This window comes from Callorhinchus milii, unplaced genomic scaffold (genome assembly GCF_018977255.1).
Source record: "Callorhinchus milii isolate IMCB2004 unplaced genomic scaffold, IMCB_Cmil_1.0 Scaffold3, whole genome shotgun sequence".
Taxonomy (NCBI): domain Eukaryota; kingdom Metazoa; phylum Chordata; class Chondrichthyes; order Chimaeriformes; family Callorhinchidae; genus Callorhinchus; species Callorhinchus milii.
Genome location: NW_024704744.1, coordinates 17,055,809 through 17,073,856, shown reverse-complemented (window position 1 = coordinate 17,073,856; position 18,048 = coordinate 17,055,809). Strand labels below are relative to the sequence as shown.

General features: G+C 39.8%; 1 protein-coding gene across 1 annotated transcript in view; it reads left to right on the top strand.

Annotated features, from left to right (window-relative positions):
- Positions 1-18,048, top strand: part of nbas (NBAS subunit of NRZ tethering complex) — a 122,699-nt gene that overhangs the window by 43,463 nt on the left and 61,188 nt on the right. Inside the window, exons 30-36 of the mRNA XM_042332778.1 lie at positions 2,330-2,442; positions 6,628-6,741; positions 8,232-8,345; positions 10,731-10,888; positions 13,625-13,705; positions 14,505-14,672; positions 15,455-15,568. Coding sequence (XP_042188712.1) covers positions 2,330-2,442; positions 6,628-6,741; positions 8,232-8,345; positions 10,731-10,888; positions 13,625-13,705; positions 14,505-14,672; positions 15,455-15,568 — 862 coding nt within the window. The remainder of the gene's footprint in view (positions 1-2,329; positions 2,443-6,627; positions 6,742-8,231; positions 8,346-10,730; positions 10,889-13,624; positions 13,706-14,504; positions 14,673-15,454; positions 15,569-18,048) is intronic.

The following is an 18,048-nucleotide window of genomic DNA, read 5'->3' as shown; positions in this document are numbered from 1 at the left end:
TTGTGTATTTCAGCACAGTTTATGACCTTGTATAATTTTTTGATGAACCAAAACAAATTCATGAATTTCAAAGAATTAATTCCACACACACCTTAAACTGGTGCACTCAAGATCATAAAATTTCTCTGCATTTCTGTTATACACGTTTTTTTTTCAATTTGTGAATGTACGTTTTGATGCCACATGACATGTCAGGTACATGTTTTTTTTGGTAATTGTGACGCATTGCAATTAGTTTGTCTGTTTTTCTGTTCTCAAATGTCACTCACGATCAGCTTATGTCATTTTAAATGGCAGTTTTATGTCTCAGAATGACAATGTATCAGAAATGTCATCGGTTCCTATTTGTGGTATAAGTCACTTGTTTCTGAATAAAGTAGTTCTATTGGACAGTGCAGGTGTGTAGGTGAATTAGACAGATTAAGTCTCATTTTTTTTCGTAACTGTAGCAAAATGCATTAATCTGATGAACTGTTAGATTGTTAAAAAATGTTGCATTTACTTGGAAGCAATGTCCACATCTAAGAAAATTGTTGCCATAGGAGTTTTGTTTTCATACAGAAAAATGCAAATAAACACAAAAGTTTTTTTTAGGAAAAATACATATTCATAATGTTCAAGTGGCTCGACCAGCAATTAGAGAGATCTCTAACATATTTTCACATCATTGTACATCTTGTGCAAATAATTGTTCTGGATTTTGTATTGTTCTGGATCCTGTGCATCTTATCAGCTTGGATCTTTTGTACCTTTTACTGTCTTGAATTCTGTCCACCTTTTAGTCTTGTTCCGGATCTTGTGTACCTTATTCCGGATCTTGGACCATCTCCAACATGCCCTTTGTCCCCAAGGAGCTGGAACATGTTGTTGCCTCCCAACTTTGCTCCTTCCTTTCTCATTCCCTGTAAGGTCCCTCCAATCTGGCTTTCATCCCACCCATATCTTAGTCAAATTCACAAATTATATCCTCTCCATCTGCAACCAGAGCTCCTTATCCTCATTGATCTATCTGCCACCATTGAAACTGATGATCAGTCCGTCCTTCTCTACCAAGTCTTGTCCATGATACACCTCTATGGCTCTGCATTTTCCTTGTTTCATTCATATCTGTCTAAATGCTTTCACTTTCTCTCTTAAAATTACTTATTTTCATGCCCCCCACATGATTGTGCCTAAAGTGTCCAAAGACTTTACAAAGATGGAGTGGGAAACATTGGGAAGGGGTAGAGGCTCATGTGGAATATAAACAGTAGCAAGAACTAGTTGCCCTTGAATGGCTGTAGGGATTGGATTCCAATCCCACACTTGCTTGTGTGATTCCGTTACCCTCTCATATGTGACGGGCTCTATCTAAGGGCATATTCTGATTGTTGTGCTCTTTGCTCGAGGTCCTATGATTGTGCTTGTTGTTTTGAAACTTGTGTACATTTTTAGTGCTCTTGGTGGCTGGAGGACCGCTTTGAATATTCATTATTTTTATTTAGTTGTAGCATAAGCTATATGCCTAGGTTTGTTCGTGTGAAATGTAAGTGGCATTTTTTAATGGTCCAATTTTGTGTCCGATACATAAAGAATTAGAGTGATTTTAAAATTAAACTAATGTTGTTGCACATTGTTTCTGTCATCTGTGCATCAGTTTTTGCAAACTGACAAAAATGATTTATGGTAGTGGTGGCAGTTTATAAGATCATGTTACAAAAGCCTGCAATTACTCAATTTTGACAGAAATTTCTGCTTAGCTAAAGCACAACCAGTATAGTTGTGAATGTTGGAAGACTACAAAATAGTCCTACTTAGTAGAGAAACTTGAATGCAACATTTGCTTCAGTTTTAAGTATTTCTGTTGATATTAATTATGCAAAACTGTCATCCAGGCTCAGTTGGTAGCACTCTTGCCTCAGAAGCCTGTGGGTTCAGGCCCCACTTCGGGACTTTGAACTCATGTCTTCTAGGCTGACATTCCAATGCATTGCTGGGGGTTTGTTGCATTGCTGGAAGTCTTTTGGATGAGATGTTAAACTGAGGTCCTGTCTACCTTTTCAGGTGAATGTAAAAGGCACTGCTTGGTAAGAGAATGGAATTTCTCGATGTGAAAGGTGCTGTATTAATTGCAAGAATTATTATTTTTATTAAAATCCACTGAAGTTAGGATTAGGAGGTCATATTTATCATCATTTCTATATTGAACTGCTTTGCACTGTGCAGACTTGCAAGTAGCCATAATGTATGTTGTGTCACGAAAGTGATTGATGGTAATGGAAACTGATTATGTCACCTGTCTGTAAACTTTAAATTCACCACTCTCTGGTGTTACTTATTGTGTTGTTAGGTGCTGCTTACAGCTCATCACAGACCGCCCCCCTGGCATTCAGGAAGAGCTTGATCTTATTAGTGCTCTCAGCCTGTTAGAGGAGTTCAACATGAAGATCTTGCCCATGCAAGGTACGGTCATTTGTTTCTCTTTAATTACAATACAGTTTACACTTATATAGCACCTTTCATGTTGGGAGGACGTCTCCAAGGGCTTGGGTAGCAAAACTGAGGGTGAGAGCTAAAGGGGTGAGGAACGGAATGAAGTTTCAAAAACCAAGCACAAAGTAGCTGGAAGCCCACTGGCTACGGTGGTCTGGATAGAGCGGGCACTCGCAGTAAGTCTCAGCTCTCTGAGACACTACCCTGTGGGAAAGGCACAAAATAAATGCAAGATGTTGTAGTAGTAGGCCATTGTTAGCCAAGCAAAGGGAAAGGCCAGATTGGTATGGATGAACAAGGTCAGAAGAGGTAGTTGCAGCGAGACCCTGGAGTGATTTAAATGGGAGAATTCCACTATGAGCTGGGGGCAGCCAGTGGAGCAAAGCAAGGAGGGACTTGGACTATGCTTCTAAAAAAGTAGATGTCTTAGCAAAATATTTTGCTTTTGTACAAAATTTAACCCCCCTCCCCCCAAAAAAAATTGCTATCTGTGCGATTTTACTGCCAAGACATTAGACACTGCATATGCCTCTTACATAACCACTGTACTTTAAAACCATCACCTCTGCTGCTGTTGCCTTCAGGTGGTCTTTCATTACGAGTTCAACTCTGCATCATTATTAGATGGTCAAAGATGGTGAATGATATATGCAAAATAAAGTCTTACCTGTAAACTTCCAATATGCTGAGATATGATTCATCCATAAAACAGTACAGCAATGGCAATGCCTGAATTTTTTTTTGCAACAAAAAGGAAAAAAGAGATTTCACGATTAGATTCTGTTTAAATTGTCAAGTTTTATTTATTTTAGCTGCAAATGTTTCAGGAAAAATGTGAATAGTTACTAACCTTGGCAGTTTATAGTTTTCAAAGGATGGAAATTTTATTTTGATTTTGTGTAATATTTCATGCTCCTGTATGAAATTACCTTTCTTTGTAGTTCTAATTAATTGTACTGATTATTTTGGTAGGGAAATGTGCTTGTGCTCTGTGTTATGAATTCTGGAACAAGGTTTATTTCCCTCGAGCACACCATGAAGCAGTGCTTTTGCGATGCAACCCAGTGAATAAGCTGACTTGTATATTTCTTCTCACATAAGAAACCATTAAAATGTTAAACAAGATGTTGCAAAAGCTATTGCATATCATTAGTCAGCATAATTAACCAGCTGTTACTGTATATTGACCAAACCAATTAATGAACAAAGTGTAATTTTTCATACAATTTATGCTTAAAGACATTGCAGCACTCATCAATGTAAGCGAAATAGGACTAAGGTAAGTGTTTCTAACATGCTAGGAATTGATAAATTGATTTGTTTTTTCAATTTATCAAAATTGTGTTTTCAAATACCCTTTTGTGTTTCTCCACATGTGTTTATTGTTGGGGGTTGGTCTAAAGTTTGAATTTTAGATTTTTCTTGGTTAGCTAGATGTCTGGAACCTGCAGAAACCCAACATCATGCTTAGGAATATCCAGGCCAGATTGAAAGTTCCACACATGTATGCAACCTACTTATGGAAATTTTCATGTGTCTGCAATGGAATGCGCACTCTCTTCCTAGAAGGATATACCCAGCTTCCCTAATTCCAGACAATACAAGGTCAGGTGGGCTTGGGTGCCCCAGGGTGTGGGTTGGGATACTGCTGGAGTTTAACAGGTTAAAAACGCATAGCTTGCCCCCATTGAAAGCACTGTTTGATAAGCTTTCCGCTGCTTAACATAATATGTAGGAGCAGGACTAGGCCATTCGGCCCTTCGAGCCTGCCCCGCCATTCAATCATGGCTGATCTTCTAATCTAACTCCAGCTAAAAACCTGACTTTGCCTTATCCCCATATCCCTTAATCCCTTTTGCAATAAGAAATCTATCTATCTCAGTCTTGAATATGTTCAAGAATTGAGCATCAACAGCCCTTTGGGGTAGCCAGTTCCATACACTCACCACCCTTTGAGTGAAGCAGTTCTTCCTCAACTCAGTGCGAAAGGGCTGGCCTCTGATTTTAAGGTTGTGACCCCCTGGTTTTAGTTTTTCCAACCAGGGGAAACAATCTCCCACTATCTACTCTATCATGCCCTTTGATGATCTTATAGATTTCTATAAGATCCCCTCAAATTCTTCTATATTCTGGAGAATATAGGCCCAAATTGGTCAGCCTATCCTTGTAACTCAACCCCGTTATCCCTGGTACTAACTTAGTAAATCTACGCTGCACCCCCTCCAAGGCAAGTACATCCTTCCTTAAATGAAGAGACCAAAACTGGACACAGTATTCCAGGTGTGGTCTCACCAGGGCCCTATACAGTTGCAGCAAGACTTCCCTACTCTTATACTCTAATCCTTTCATAATGAACGCTAACATACCGTTCGCCTTCCTAATTGCTGCTGCACCTGCAGACTAACTTTCTGTGATTGGTGTACAAGGACACCCAAGTCCCTCTGGACGCTAACACATTCCAATCTCTCCCCTTCTAAAAAATAACCCGCTTTACTGTTTTTGCTACCGAGGTGGATGACTTCGCACTTCCCTACATTATACTTCATCTGCCACCTACCTGGCCAATCACCTAACCTATCTATGTCTCACTGCAGTTTTTAATGTCGTCCTCTGTGTTGACACTTCCTCCTAGTTTTGTGTCATCTGCAAATTTAGATATATTAACTTCGATGTCCTCATCTAGATCATTGATGTAGATGGTAAATAGCTGAGGCCCAAGGACTGATCCTTGTGGCACTCCACTAGTCACATCCCACCAATCTGAAAAGGACCCGTTTATCCCTACTCTTTGTTTCCTACCCGTTAACCATTCCCCAATCCACGTTAATATGCTCCCCCCAATTCCATGGGCCCTAAACTTTTGGACTAAGCTTTTATGCGGCACGGCACCTTATCGACACCTTGCTTGTCTATCTAGGACCATCCTACTTGTTAGGACTTTGTTTTGCAGGGTTAACTGGAGCTCAATAGGAACAGTCCATTCTCCCAGTTGTTAGTTTGCTCCTCCAAGTCCTGCTGATGAGTCAGGCTGACTGGTCCATAATCAGCAGTGTCCTGGATACTGCGGACCCACTTAGGATGTGGACTATCAAGACTGCCACAGAGGGTTCTGACACCTCATTGCTAAGTACATCAGCTGACTGGCCCTGCTTACCTATCTTTCTCCCACACCACCTCCCCACCCCTAGGTGAAGGATTTTAAAAAAAGAGGTGAGATAGAGTAAAAAATGTGGGTAGTACAGTGCCAGACCAATTTCATAATCTCATTGTTCAGGGATAAAACATCCTTGATGCTCATTTTGTTGATCACAGAAAACCATGTCTACACTCAAGCAGAAACTAGTTTTGTTTATGAAAGATCATATTATAATTTTCTTCCCAATTTTCTTATTTTCCTAGAAATGGTCTAGTCCTTCCATGAGCACTTTGGCATTCTGTACCTGTAAATGGAAAATTCCACTAACCATGTGCATCGTCAAAGTGCACTGGACTAAAAGAACCAAAACATGGAGCATCACCTCTTAGGTTGTTATTATGATTATAGAAGTGGCTTGGTTAAATTGTACAGGGACTGAGTTTGTAACAGTTGATGGTAAATACCTGAGAGGTGTTTCAGCTTTCCTTATCACCATTTATCTCAGTAGTTCTGCAAAGATGCTTTCCTGTGTCAATGTTTAAAGCAGCGTTCAAAAATAACCAAAAGACTATTGAAGTTGACCAAGAATTATTTTGAACTTGATATTAAAAAGTTATGTGTAAGCATGCTTCGATTGACCAAACAAAGAGCAGTATCTGTGTTAATAGATGTGGAGAAGTCTACAACTTGCTCATCAATTCGGAGGATGATTGAAGCTGAAAGCTGCTGGGATATGTAGGGACTTATAGCAGCTAGAGATATGAAAATGACTAGAAAAATATATGAAAAAGATCTTATGGAGAACATTTGACATAAATCATGTCTGGGAACTAGAATTTAGTTCAGCCATCCATTCCATTTCCATAGTAGCCCTTAATTTATTGATGAGGTTTTTCTACAATTATAAACACACATTATTATGGCATGGACACTGTTGTGACTGTTTATTGCAACTTTTATTTTTAGCATTCGACTTGTTTAAATGTAATTAAAGATTTTCACTGCTCTATTTTTAACAGTACGGATGCGCATAGATCGACTCAGTCTCATAAAAGAGTGCATCAACCAGTGCCCGTCAGCTTATAAACAGTCAAAAAAGCTCTTGAGGCTTGCGGATTTACTGAGAGTAGCGGGTAAGTGCTTGTTCTCGGTCATCTGCTGCATTAGATGTGGTTACGTTTCATTAATTTGATGATGATAAATGATTATGAACAAAACGTTTCTTATTCTGTCTTCAGTGCATCTCTGCACTAGCTAGTGCAGTCTTTGTGTTTTGTGATGTCAGTGAAATATGAATTACTCACAGATAACTCAATTTGCAGGATATTTCGTAGAAACATTTTTTTAGGCAGTTAAACTTTATTTTAACAAACTTTAGATTTTATAGCATTTATATACTAAATTTAAGGTATTTGATTCAAGATATTTTGTATAAATATAAAGCCAAGAATCAATAGTGCTGGTAATTCTGGTCATATTTGGAGGGAAAAAATGTAATATGTTGTTATGGTTAAAAATATTGACATATTTTCAAACATACAGTGGAGTCCTGTAGCTCAGTGGTAAGAACACTCTCCTCACAAGCGAGAGGACCTGGGTTCGATTCCCCAGCAGTAAATAGGAACCCGGTTGTTAGTCTGTTGGCGGATTGCTTTTCTTGGGGTAATAGTGCCTTAAAAAAAAATAATAATTTGGTCACTAAATCCACTACTGTTTGTAGGACACTGCTGTGTACAATTGGCTGCTGTGCTTTGCCCAGAAAACATTCAATCAGTTAACTTTACAGTATAATGAAGCGATTGATACGTCTTGAAGACATGATAAGGCTCTATATCAAATCCAATTATTATGTAGGGAAATCCTCATTATTAGATAGAATTAGGTGTCGACCTGGCTCATTTGGTAGCACTCACAACTCTAAGTCAAAAGATTGTGGATTCAAGTCCCACATTGGGACTTTGAGCTCACAGGCTATGGTGAAATTCCATGGTAATGCTAATTACCGGTTGGTCTGCTTGATGTTCCCTGCCTGATCTACCTCAACATTGGTGGAGGCCTACCTCAATACCTATCATCCTGACTGCATTGTCAGCTTTGGACTCCCAGTCAGCTTTGTGAAGTATTTTGAAAACTACCAATGCTATATAAATGTAAATTGTTCTATTGATTTTACAAACATTTGCTCATTGGGTATTATTTTCTACAGCACAAATTATTAATAGCGTTTTGGAATATAAAATGAAGTTTTCTTTATACTCGTAGGGTAATATAGACTTTGTCAACTAAATTTCGAGGGAGGGCTATTAAAGTGAGTGTTATAAATGTAGTTCAGAAGGCAGCCTGAAACATTTTTTGGAGTGCGAAGGGATTCAATGATTGGATTAGAAGGCAGTTGGACAGTTTTGGTGTTTGGAAAAACAAGAAGAATATGGTTTTGTCTTATTCTTGTGAACGTCATGGAAATTCGCTGAACTTTGTTTTGCGTATTTCCCCATATGCTCTGTCTTAGTTTAAATCAGGCTACTATCTCCCAACAGAAGTGAACTTTAATTTATTTGATAATAGTCTCTTGATTGCACAGTTCGATTTACCTTTTCTGCCTTTTATTTTGAAATCATAACAGGCGAAGATAAAGCGCAGAGGAAAGGACAGGTCTTGGTGCTGTTGGCTGAGCAAGCGTTCCAATGCCTGGATTACAAAGTTGCCAGTATCCACTGCCAGGAGCTTATGTCTGCAGGTGATTGTCCATTTTGATTGCACTAGGCTTTTGGTGCTTCAAATCAGACTAAGCATGTGATATTGGTGCAATCCTTAAACAGTAATGTCTCTTCCCCAATATCGAAATTCAATTCTACATCAATTTCAAAATATAAATTCCTAATCAGTTAATAGTGATTTTCTGCAGACAAGAATTAACATAGAAGGAAGGACCAACTATAAATATATAAGTTTAATGAAATTTCACTTAATTGGAATGAGAACTGCAGTAGTTGATCAGGCGCAATTTATCAGTTTATATCTCAACTTTCTCACTCTATTTCTTTCACCTTGTTTAGTCTGTCTGCTTCTGCTTTCACAGCCAGATTTGCACCACAGAGCTCTAATGAGAGTTTTAGTAAACATAGAAATGAAAAGAAAAGCTCTAACTTTAAAAATTCCATGCACACTCTTGCATTAGTCTGGTCAGATTGGTAGACTACTTTTCCAACTATCTCAGCTCTAGCAAAATGTTCTGACTTGACTCCACCCCGCTCACTATCCACTTTCACTCTGACCTCTTCGTTTTTGACCTTCGCTGATCTGCCCCAACCAAGGCGTACACAGGATCAGAATCGCAAAAAAGTCAAAAGATTGTAGTCATCACTGGTTTACAATTGTCAAAGATCACAAGAGGTTTAAATTGAAAAAAAGATTGCCCATTTTTGGGGGACCTGACTTCCTAGTCTGACTTGTGGGGAAACCCATCACCTGCTTAAGAGTTACCCAAACCAGACTGAGAGTTCCACATATTTATGCCACTTACATAATGAAATTTCCCTGTGTCTGGAATGCAAAGTGTACTCTTGAATTAATTCCAGGAGAATGAGGGGTCTGTGCTGTGGACATGCAGTGCAGTACACTTAGAGCGCTGAATAGAAAGCTGGCTGGACATTAAAAGAAAAACAGTGAACAACAAAGAGTGACAACCTATAAGCATTGACTAGTGGGCATTTCTTAGCACACTGCTTTATAACGTGGGGTCTGTGTTTCTGACCCAAACCATCACGTTATAACATTGTCCTGTACCTCTATGAAGGCCCTCTATGTAAACTCTTCAAAGCTAAAGGTTTGACTGTCACACCTCTTTATTAAGCAACCTACTATTTTTTTCCTACTGTGAATCTGCACCAAAGTATTCCACTTTCCTTGTTTGCTCTCAAACAATTAAACGCCTCTGATGCCTGATTATTGTTCCTCAATTTGCTTTGTTTGCACACTACCTTTTCCATGATTTCTTCGCGCTCCAAAACACCTTCCAGCGTGAAAGGTGCTATGTAAATGCAAGTTGTTGTTTCTTTAACCTGTTTAAAAAATGTGTACACTGTTAATAACCTAACTTAACTGTTTAGTTTTCACTTGCTCTAATCTTCTTGTGCTTGTATGTATGGCATATACATTAGTTGTACTTCCAATGTACTGTAAAAAAAAATTATTTAAGAGCTCCAAGACGGTATCCTTGTGAAAGGTGCTTTATAAATGCAAGTTGTTGGTTAAACATGTTTTACTCATAGTTTCTAAGTCTTAATTTCAGCAGAATGGCTAGGGATCCTAAAGTATGTTCCAAAGAATGCAGAATAAAAGTGAGCCTTTATTTAAACTGCTAGAATTCATCTTAAAGGTGTGGAGTCCTGTAGCTCAGTGGTTAGAGCACTCGCTTTGCAAGTGAGAGACCTGAGTTCAATTCCAGGCAGGGCAAAACCTTGGGCAAGTTTCCTTACTCCACACGCCTAATAATAATCCCTCCAAAAAACAAAAACAATAATAAATTGGTCATTTTCAATCTACGACTGTTTGTGGGACATGGCTGTGCGCAATTGGCTGCCGCGTTCGCCCACAAATATACAGTCAATTCACTTTACAGTGTGTTCTGTGAAGCGCTTTGGGATGTCCTCCCGACGTGAAAAGCGCTATATCAAATGCAAGGATTATTATTATTATTATTAATTGTGTGATTTTGGTTAAGATCATGTTTCAAGTGCAGTATGAAAACATTGGCAGTACCATGTTTTTTAGGAGAAAATAAAACATGTTATATGTTAAAAAAAATTAAAAAATAAATAAATAATAATTTGGTTACACAATCCACGACTGTTTGTGGGACACTGCTGTGTGCAATTGGCTGCCACATTTCTCTCACAAAATATACAGTCAATTCACTTTGCAGTATATTCTGTGAAGTGCTTCGAGATGTCTAGAAGAGGTGATATAGCGCTATATCAAATACAAGGATTATTATTGTTTTGTGGCTAAGTGTGATCTTTCTTGTCATGATCTGAAGAGATAATTATGCATCACCAAAGCGGGTGTTGACCTAGCTTTAATTAATGGAATAATGGATGGTTGTTTTGTCTTTCTCTCACAGGTTACAGTGATGGTTGGCAGGTGTGCAGCAAACTAGGGCAAGCTGAAGGCTACCCTGACTTGGTCACTCGACAGGAATTAATGGCCTTCGCTCGCACTTACTGCCCTCCCAATGTTATCCAATCTCTGCTGGCTGTTAGCAGCTCATTACAGACACAGGTATGGGGGAGTAAACCATCCTGTGAAACTTCAAAGGACATGATTATTGAATTTATACCCTTTGAAATTCCACTGCTAAATCTTGAGTATTTTTTTAAAAAAATTATTCAATGCTGGTACTTTTTTTAAAAAAAAGCTTTAATGGAAAACACTGTTTGATTCTTGGTTCTGCATTGTGGCACAATTGGTCTGTCATCATGTTGAACCATTTCATTCCTTTAAAGAATACTTTAGATTGTTTTTAATTTGCTAGCTTGGCTCCTTTTTCTCTCCCACTCCCAATGATTATGTTTAGATTGTCAGCAAGTTTTATTGGTCTTTCTGCACTGGAAACAATCTTTGCCTGATTGTCCAACTTGGGGGAAGATAGATAAATCTCTTCCGTTGCCTTCCTGACTCAGCTCCTACTTCCCTGTTGCCTCCGCAACACAGTCACTGGTTGCAGTTTGCATGTTTAGGAACCTCAATAATCAGTCATGGGAGATGCACTCTATTATAGAGGTGCCCAAATAGAAATTTGCGAAATTTCTATGATAACTCCACTTTTTGAGATTCACATTCGTTTTCAAACATCAACACCAAACCAATTTGAAAAGTAGAGCTATTTTAATGAAAATGTTGCCCAATAGAAGGCAGACTTCTGACTAACTGACTTAATCCATATATATTTCAAGAACCTGCTTTTCATTTGTGGTCAATTTGCTGCTCCCTTACTCTATTGGGAATATTAGTAACCAGGAGTGTCGAACTTTTCCATTTTTAAAATGTTAATTGCTCTAAAGTAAAATTGCTCCAGTTATTATTTCTGCTTTTCATTTAATTTTAAAATCTGTAAATGGGAATGAATTACCCCTAAACCTGAAATAACTCCACATGCTATTTCAGATGATTAAAATCACACAAATTATTTTCTATTTTGGCTCATAATCTATAGTGCTGGAAGTGCATATCATTGTTTGAAGTTCTACCCTTTAGATGAGACATTAAGCTGACGCTTGCCTGCTCAGGTTAAAGATCTCACACACTATTCAAAAAGTGAAGGGAGTTTCTCCAAATGTCTTGGTCAATTCCCCCAAATAAAAACAAGTCATTCACTTCATGGTTTTCATGGGACATTCTTGGCACAAATTGGCTTGGCATGTTTGCCTATAAATACAGTCAACATACTTTGGTGGGATAAAGTGCAACGTCAAATGCAAGTACAGTCAAGCCCTGTTATAATGTGGTGTTTGGAATCCATAAAATCCTTACGTATATTAAAGCCAGGCGTGCAAGCAGGGTTGACAGCAGATTTGGAAACCAGGGACTCACTCCCTTAGCTCCAGTCTGTTCCTTCACTAAAAGAAAAAATTACTGACATCTGGGTCATAACATCATTTCCCATTTCCGGTGCATGTGCAAAGGAGGAAGTGATGTTGGAGGACTCTGATACAAATTACAACCACAACCTACATTTATATAACCTAAATTTATACAAACTACACATTTATATATGTAATTATACAAATTACAACATTGACCTATATTTATGTCCAGCGCCTTGGGATGTCCTTCACATCGGAAGGATGTCCCAAGGTGCTGGACAGTTGAGCAAGGGTTTGCACGCAAGCTGAGTGTTGGAATCAAGAGGGGTGAAGGGTAGGGGGGTAGGAGAGTGACGAAGGCATGGTCAAAGAGGAAGGTTTCGAGAGGGGTCTTGGAGGGTGAAGATGCAGGGCGTCTAGGATGGAGTTACATGGGGCAGGGGCAGAAAAACGGCAATGATGGAACAGGCAGGGCGTGGGACATGGAGTAAGCCAGGCACCATCAAGCGGAGAGAGCGGACAGATTGGTATGGTGTTAATAGCTTGCAGAGGTAGGCAGGAGCAAGACGGTGGAGGGCTTTAAAAGTGAAGACAAGGATTTTAAACTTGATCCTCTGAGGGATGGGAGTCGTTGGAGCCGAGCAAGGATTGGGGTGATAGGTTGACAGAGCTGGGTACGGGAAAGGACACAAGCTGCAGAGTTCTGAATAATCTGCCCTTAAGGAGGGAGGAGTTGGCAAGTCTGGGAGCAGGGAGTTAGTGTAGGCAAGCCTGGACATGATGAATACCTGAACGAGGGTCTCAGTGGCCTGAGGGAAGAGGTAGTGGTGGAGGCAAACATTATTGTGGAGGTGATTGTAAGGCAGAATAGGTCATGGCAAGGATAGTTGAGGGTCGAACAGGTGGAGAGTGCATCCGGGAATAGTGATTCTGTGACAGGAGCCAAGCAGGAGAACCTCCACCTTATCAATATTCAATTGGAGAAAGTTAACTCTCATCCAGGACTTCATGTCTGACATACAATCCGCCAAAACAGCAGTGGCAGATGATCTGAAAGTCAACCACTGATTTAGTGCAGGAAACTAATACAAAAAATCTAACCAGTGTTGAATGTAGCAGTTTTGAATTGGGAAGGTATAAGTGGGCATAAGATCACTTCACTGCTTCAAACTGCATCCCAGTAATAAAAGTCAACTGATTCTTCCAACAATTGCCTTGCGGCATATTAGATCACACTTAAGAGGTTTTCAATGTATTACATTATAATGTTTTTTTAATATTTATAAACTTCATTTTGTGCTAAGTAAAATCCTCAGTTTTATGCATTTGTGATTAGGATATGTACAGGAGGCAGTTTGTTTCTTAAGAGTAATTTGTGATGAATTTGAATGGTGAGCGTTGGTACATTACATTTTTAAAAATGTTCTTCTAGGTTCTGTATCAAGCTGTGAATTATCAGATTCAGCCGTCAGAGAGTTGTGAGCCTACGAATTCTACAGGCTACACTCAGCAGGTCAGCACTCAAGAGCCTTAAAAGCAGCATGATTCTTACCACCTTTTTGAAATACAATTTTGCCTTCCAATCCCATGCATGAAATAAGAACACTATTGTCTCGTAACCTTTCAGAGGCAAATGAATAACAAAATTGTGTGGGTAATGAGATCTGACCGAGGATCTCACCCAAAAAGTTACCTCTCTTGTTCTTTTTGATGCTTATCTATCTGCTATGCATTTATAGCAGCTTGTTTCTCTTCCAGATTTTGAGAGTTCATGTTTCCTTCTGTTTGACCTCCCAAATGAGCTAGCTTTTCTCATGGACGATTCCATGGATGCTGGCAGCCCTCACGTCCTGGGACTAAGGGGCCCATTTTTTTGTGTGGGTGTTGGGAGGCTAATTATCAGTGTTTACTCGAATATTGTTCAGAAGCTTAAAATTATGTTTGAGTTCTTAATAATTTGCATGGAAGCAAGGTGGAGACTTCCCCTTTTTATTAGATTTATCTTCTGACAGCCAGGGTTCTGGACTTCTTTTAGAATCACCTGGCGACTTAGCAGGGTTTTCTAGCACATAATCATTTTGAGAGATCATACATTGGGAGAGTAAATTGTTTTCTAAACCTTACACTGTTTGTGGAAATACTAAACACTTTTTTAAAAAAAAACTAGTTTTTATTCCTCATGTGGTAGTGTAGAATGAAGCATTCTGTATAAGGGTGCTGATGTTTTAGGCATTTAGATGAGGCTACCATGCTTTGATGGCTGCCATGTGAGGTTGTAGTGAACCTATTGTGTCTCGATTTTGAATTTATAGACTGATGCAAAGGCTTCAAGCAGTCAATCCACTGATCTGCTACAACGAACAACTGCTAAAACCATGGAGGTTCTCAGCAATACTTCTATGACAACTAAGGCAGTGCTGCATGCCGTCAGTGATGCACAGTGGTGGAAGAAGTCCCTCAGTTACCTACGTCCTTTACATGTAAGGTCTTGTAATGTTCTTATCTAAATATTTTTTATTTAATAATAATAATCCTTGCATTTGATGCAGTGCCTTTTCATGTCTTTGAGATGTCTCAAAACACCTCACTGAATATACTGTAAAGTGAATTGACTTTATTTTGTAGGCAAAATGCAGCAACCAATTGCACACAGCAGTGTCCCTCAAACAGTCATGGATTAAGTGACCAAATTATTATTATTTTTATTTTTTGAAAGGATTATTACCCCGAGAAAAGCTATCTGACAATCAACTAACAACCAGGTTCTTACTTACTACTAGGCGAACAGAGGTGTGTGGAGTGAGAAAATTTGCCCAACTTTTTGTCCTGCCTGGGAATCAAACCCATGTCCTTCGCTTGCGAGACGAGTGCTCTAACCACTAAACTACAGGACTCCAACTGGGTGTCTGACACATGTAGAACACCATTGCCATAGTATCCAAACTAGACTAAGAGTTCTACATATGTATGCCTGTTGCCTAGCATGTCACTTTAAAGCCCAACCCCCAAAGGAGGTTTTTTGATATCCATCAAGTGCAGGTTGAGCACTCACCAGATAGATTAGAGATACCAGTAAGTCCCTGCAAGCTCCCTGACGAGCTTTTACCATCAGTATCCAGTATTATTTTGATTCAGGATGAAGTGTGAATATTTGATTACAGTTAGCTCAGCTCCAAGGAGACCCCACTTACCTACCCCCAAAGAACTAACTAGAAACGACTGGTAATTTGACAATTTGTATTTAAAAAATATTTTTTTTTAGGATCAAAGACGAGATGTTACATTGACGGGGATGGCTGGGGTTAATGGAGATTTGGAAAATCAAGGCTGTCATCCTTTCTATGAGATCCTCACTGACGATCCCTTCATTGACAAAGTAAGTCGAATAAAACATGAGGGAGAGGGGAATAGAAGGGTATGGAAAGAAGTAATGCATGGGTGGAGACTCGTGTGGAGTATAAATACAATAGAAACCTGGTTTGCGGTCACCTTGGTAATCCAGCCACCTCACAATTGCGGGCACATCTTCACAGTCTCTTTCATGGTCTATACTAAAAGATAGGCTGTCTGCTTCAATAAACCGGCCACCTCACTATTCAGGGCAGCAGTCATTGATTGCGGCCGCTACAGCACCTTCCTCTGCTTCAAACCTGATACAAATATCCCCCTCTGCTACTAACCTGTACGCAGGCCTCGGGCTTCTTGCGCTGTTTCCTCACTGCTGCTATGGTGGGTGGAACGGGGAGTGTTGGGATCGCCAAAGTGGCGCAAACGGAAAATCGACTTTGCATGGCGCCTGCAGCCTAACTTGAGCTCCTGCAGCCAATTCTTGCTAAGTGCTGTGAACATGCTACCAACGGTAGGCGTTGTCCTTGCATGAGAGAGTGAACTTAATCAAAAACAGTGAGGGCAAAAGTCATAGACGGTTAGCTGTGCTCTATGGCATTGGCAGAACACAAGTTGGATACATTTTCAAATGGAAGGCTGAATACATGACAGCTTTTGTTTTAAGTGTGACAATACTTTTATTTTAATGAGATTGCAAAGTATGGTTGTTGAATGTTCATCACCAATGCCCTTAACATTGCATCAGTGACCTGAATCACCCGACCTGTTTCAGTAATCAAGTCACCTCAAAAAGTAGATCACTTTTGCCCAGTCACTTGAGTAACCAAATTAGTGAGGTTCTACTGTACCAGCATGGATTAGTGGGCTGAGTGGCCTGATTCTGTACTGTACATTCTTTGTAAAGGTTTGTAATCAATGTGAATTGAAGGAAATAAATTTCCTGCAATGAGTTATTGTTTGAAATTATAATTTGATCCCTGGAGCATGGTATATTCAAAGTTAATTGAGGGCATATGTGTGAGATTATTATAATCGGTTATTATAAATCACCCCTTTCGTATGTAATGAAAGTGCCCTCTGCCATTTGAGGTGGGCAGAGTCTGTCTGCTCCTCCCCACCATGTAATAACGAACAAGGTACTTTGTTAAGTAATGTCACCAATACTAATGGTAACTACAGACTACTTGTATTAAGCAGGGGAGATGAATACAACTGGTTGATTGAATGCCTTGACCTATGGTCTCATTCTCCAGTATTCTTGTAATCTGATTTGCTGATTCTACGAAACTATGTGGGCAGCTGAATAATATAAGCAGCATAAATAGCTTAACAAATCTGGACCAATTCGGCAGATGAGCTAAGGAGTAGTGAATGATTTTAATGTAGACAACAAAAGGAAATGTTTATTGGAACAAAAGCCATAAATGTGTGCACATTGAGTAGATCTTCATCCTTCATCTTCATCCTCTCACCCTCGTTCGCCTCCACTGGTTTCCCATTCCCCAGAGGATCGAATTCAAGATCCTCATCCTCACCTACAAGGCCATTCACGGCCTTGCTCCCTCCTACCTCTCCGACCTACTATCCCCCTACTTACCTGCCCGTACCCTCCGTTCCTCTGGCTCCGGTCTGCTCCAATCCCCCGCCCTAACCGCTCTACCATCGGTGGCCGGGCCTTCAGCTTCTCAGCCCCTAGGCTCTGGAACTCCATCCCCCAGTGCCTTCACCTTGCTTCCTCCCTTTCCTCCTTCAAGGCCGGTCTCAAGACCTTTCTCTTTGACCGTGCCTTCAGCTAATCTCTCAACGCTCTACCCCCTCTTGGCTCCCTCCCTTCCCTCCCCCTGACCATTTCCCCCCTGTTTGGGTCCTGACCCAACTGTCCAGCGCCTTGGGACGTCCTCCCGACGTGAAAGGCGCTCTATAAATGAAATCTTGTTGTTGTTGTTATCGGTGGTGGAAAAGAATTTGGAATTGATTTATTGTTCATTCACTGAAGATTTTTAGGCTTTGGGAAGCTGCTGTGAAGAAAACTAATCAAGTACTTAATTGTATCTTGAGGGCATTTCATTATTGATCACTGGTAAGACCACATTTGGAATGTTAGATGTAGTTGCACACCCAACCTTAAAAATGATATTGGAAATTTAGAGAAGTAATATTCTAGAAGAATGAGATCAAGAGGGCTGAAGTACCTTCTTCATCCAACCATCGCTTGTGAGCTTAAACAAGGATGATTTGGGTAGTTGGAGAACCGTGTTAAATGCTGAGGCTTACACAACTGAACTAGGTGTCATGGGGTGGGTCAGGCAGCGGGGAGAGAATGTCTTCTACCTAATTTTATGTCTCTTCCGTCCAAACATAATGTTGAAGTAAATAAGCTATTTGACTTAATCATTAGAAATGAGAACATTTGGCCTGCCACTGTTCTGTCCCCAACCTGAGAGTAAAATGCAACAGTGCCCAACAAAAAACCTTAGATGCTATGTTGATTGTTTTTGAAGGAATTCA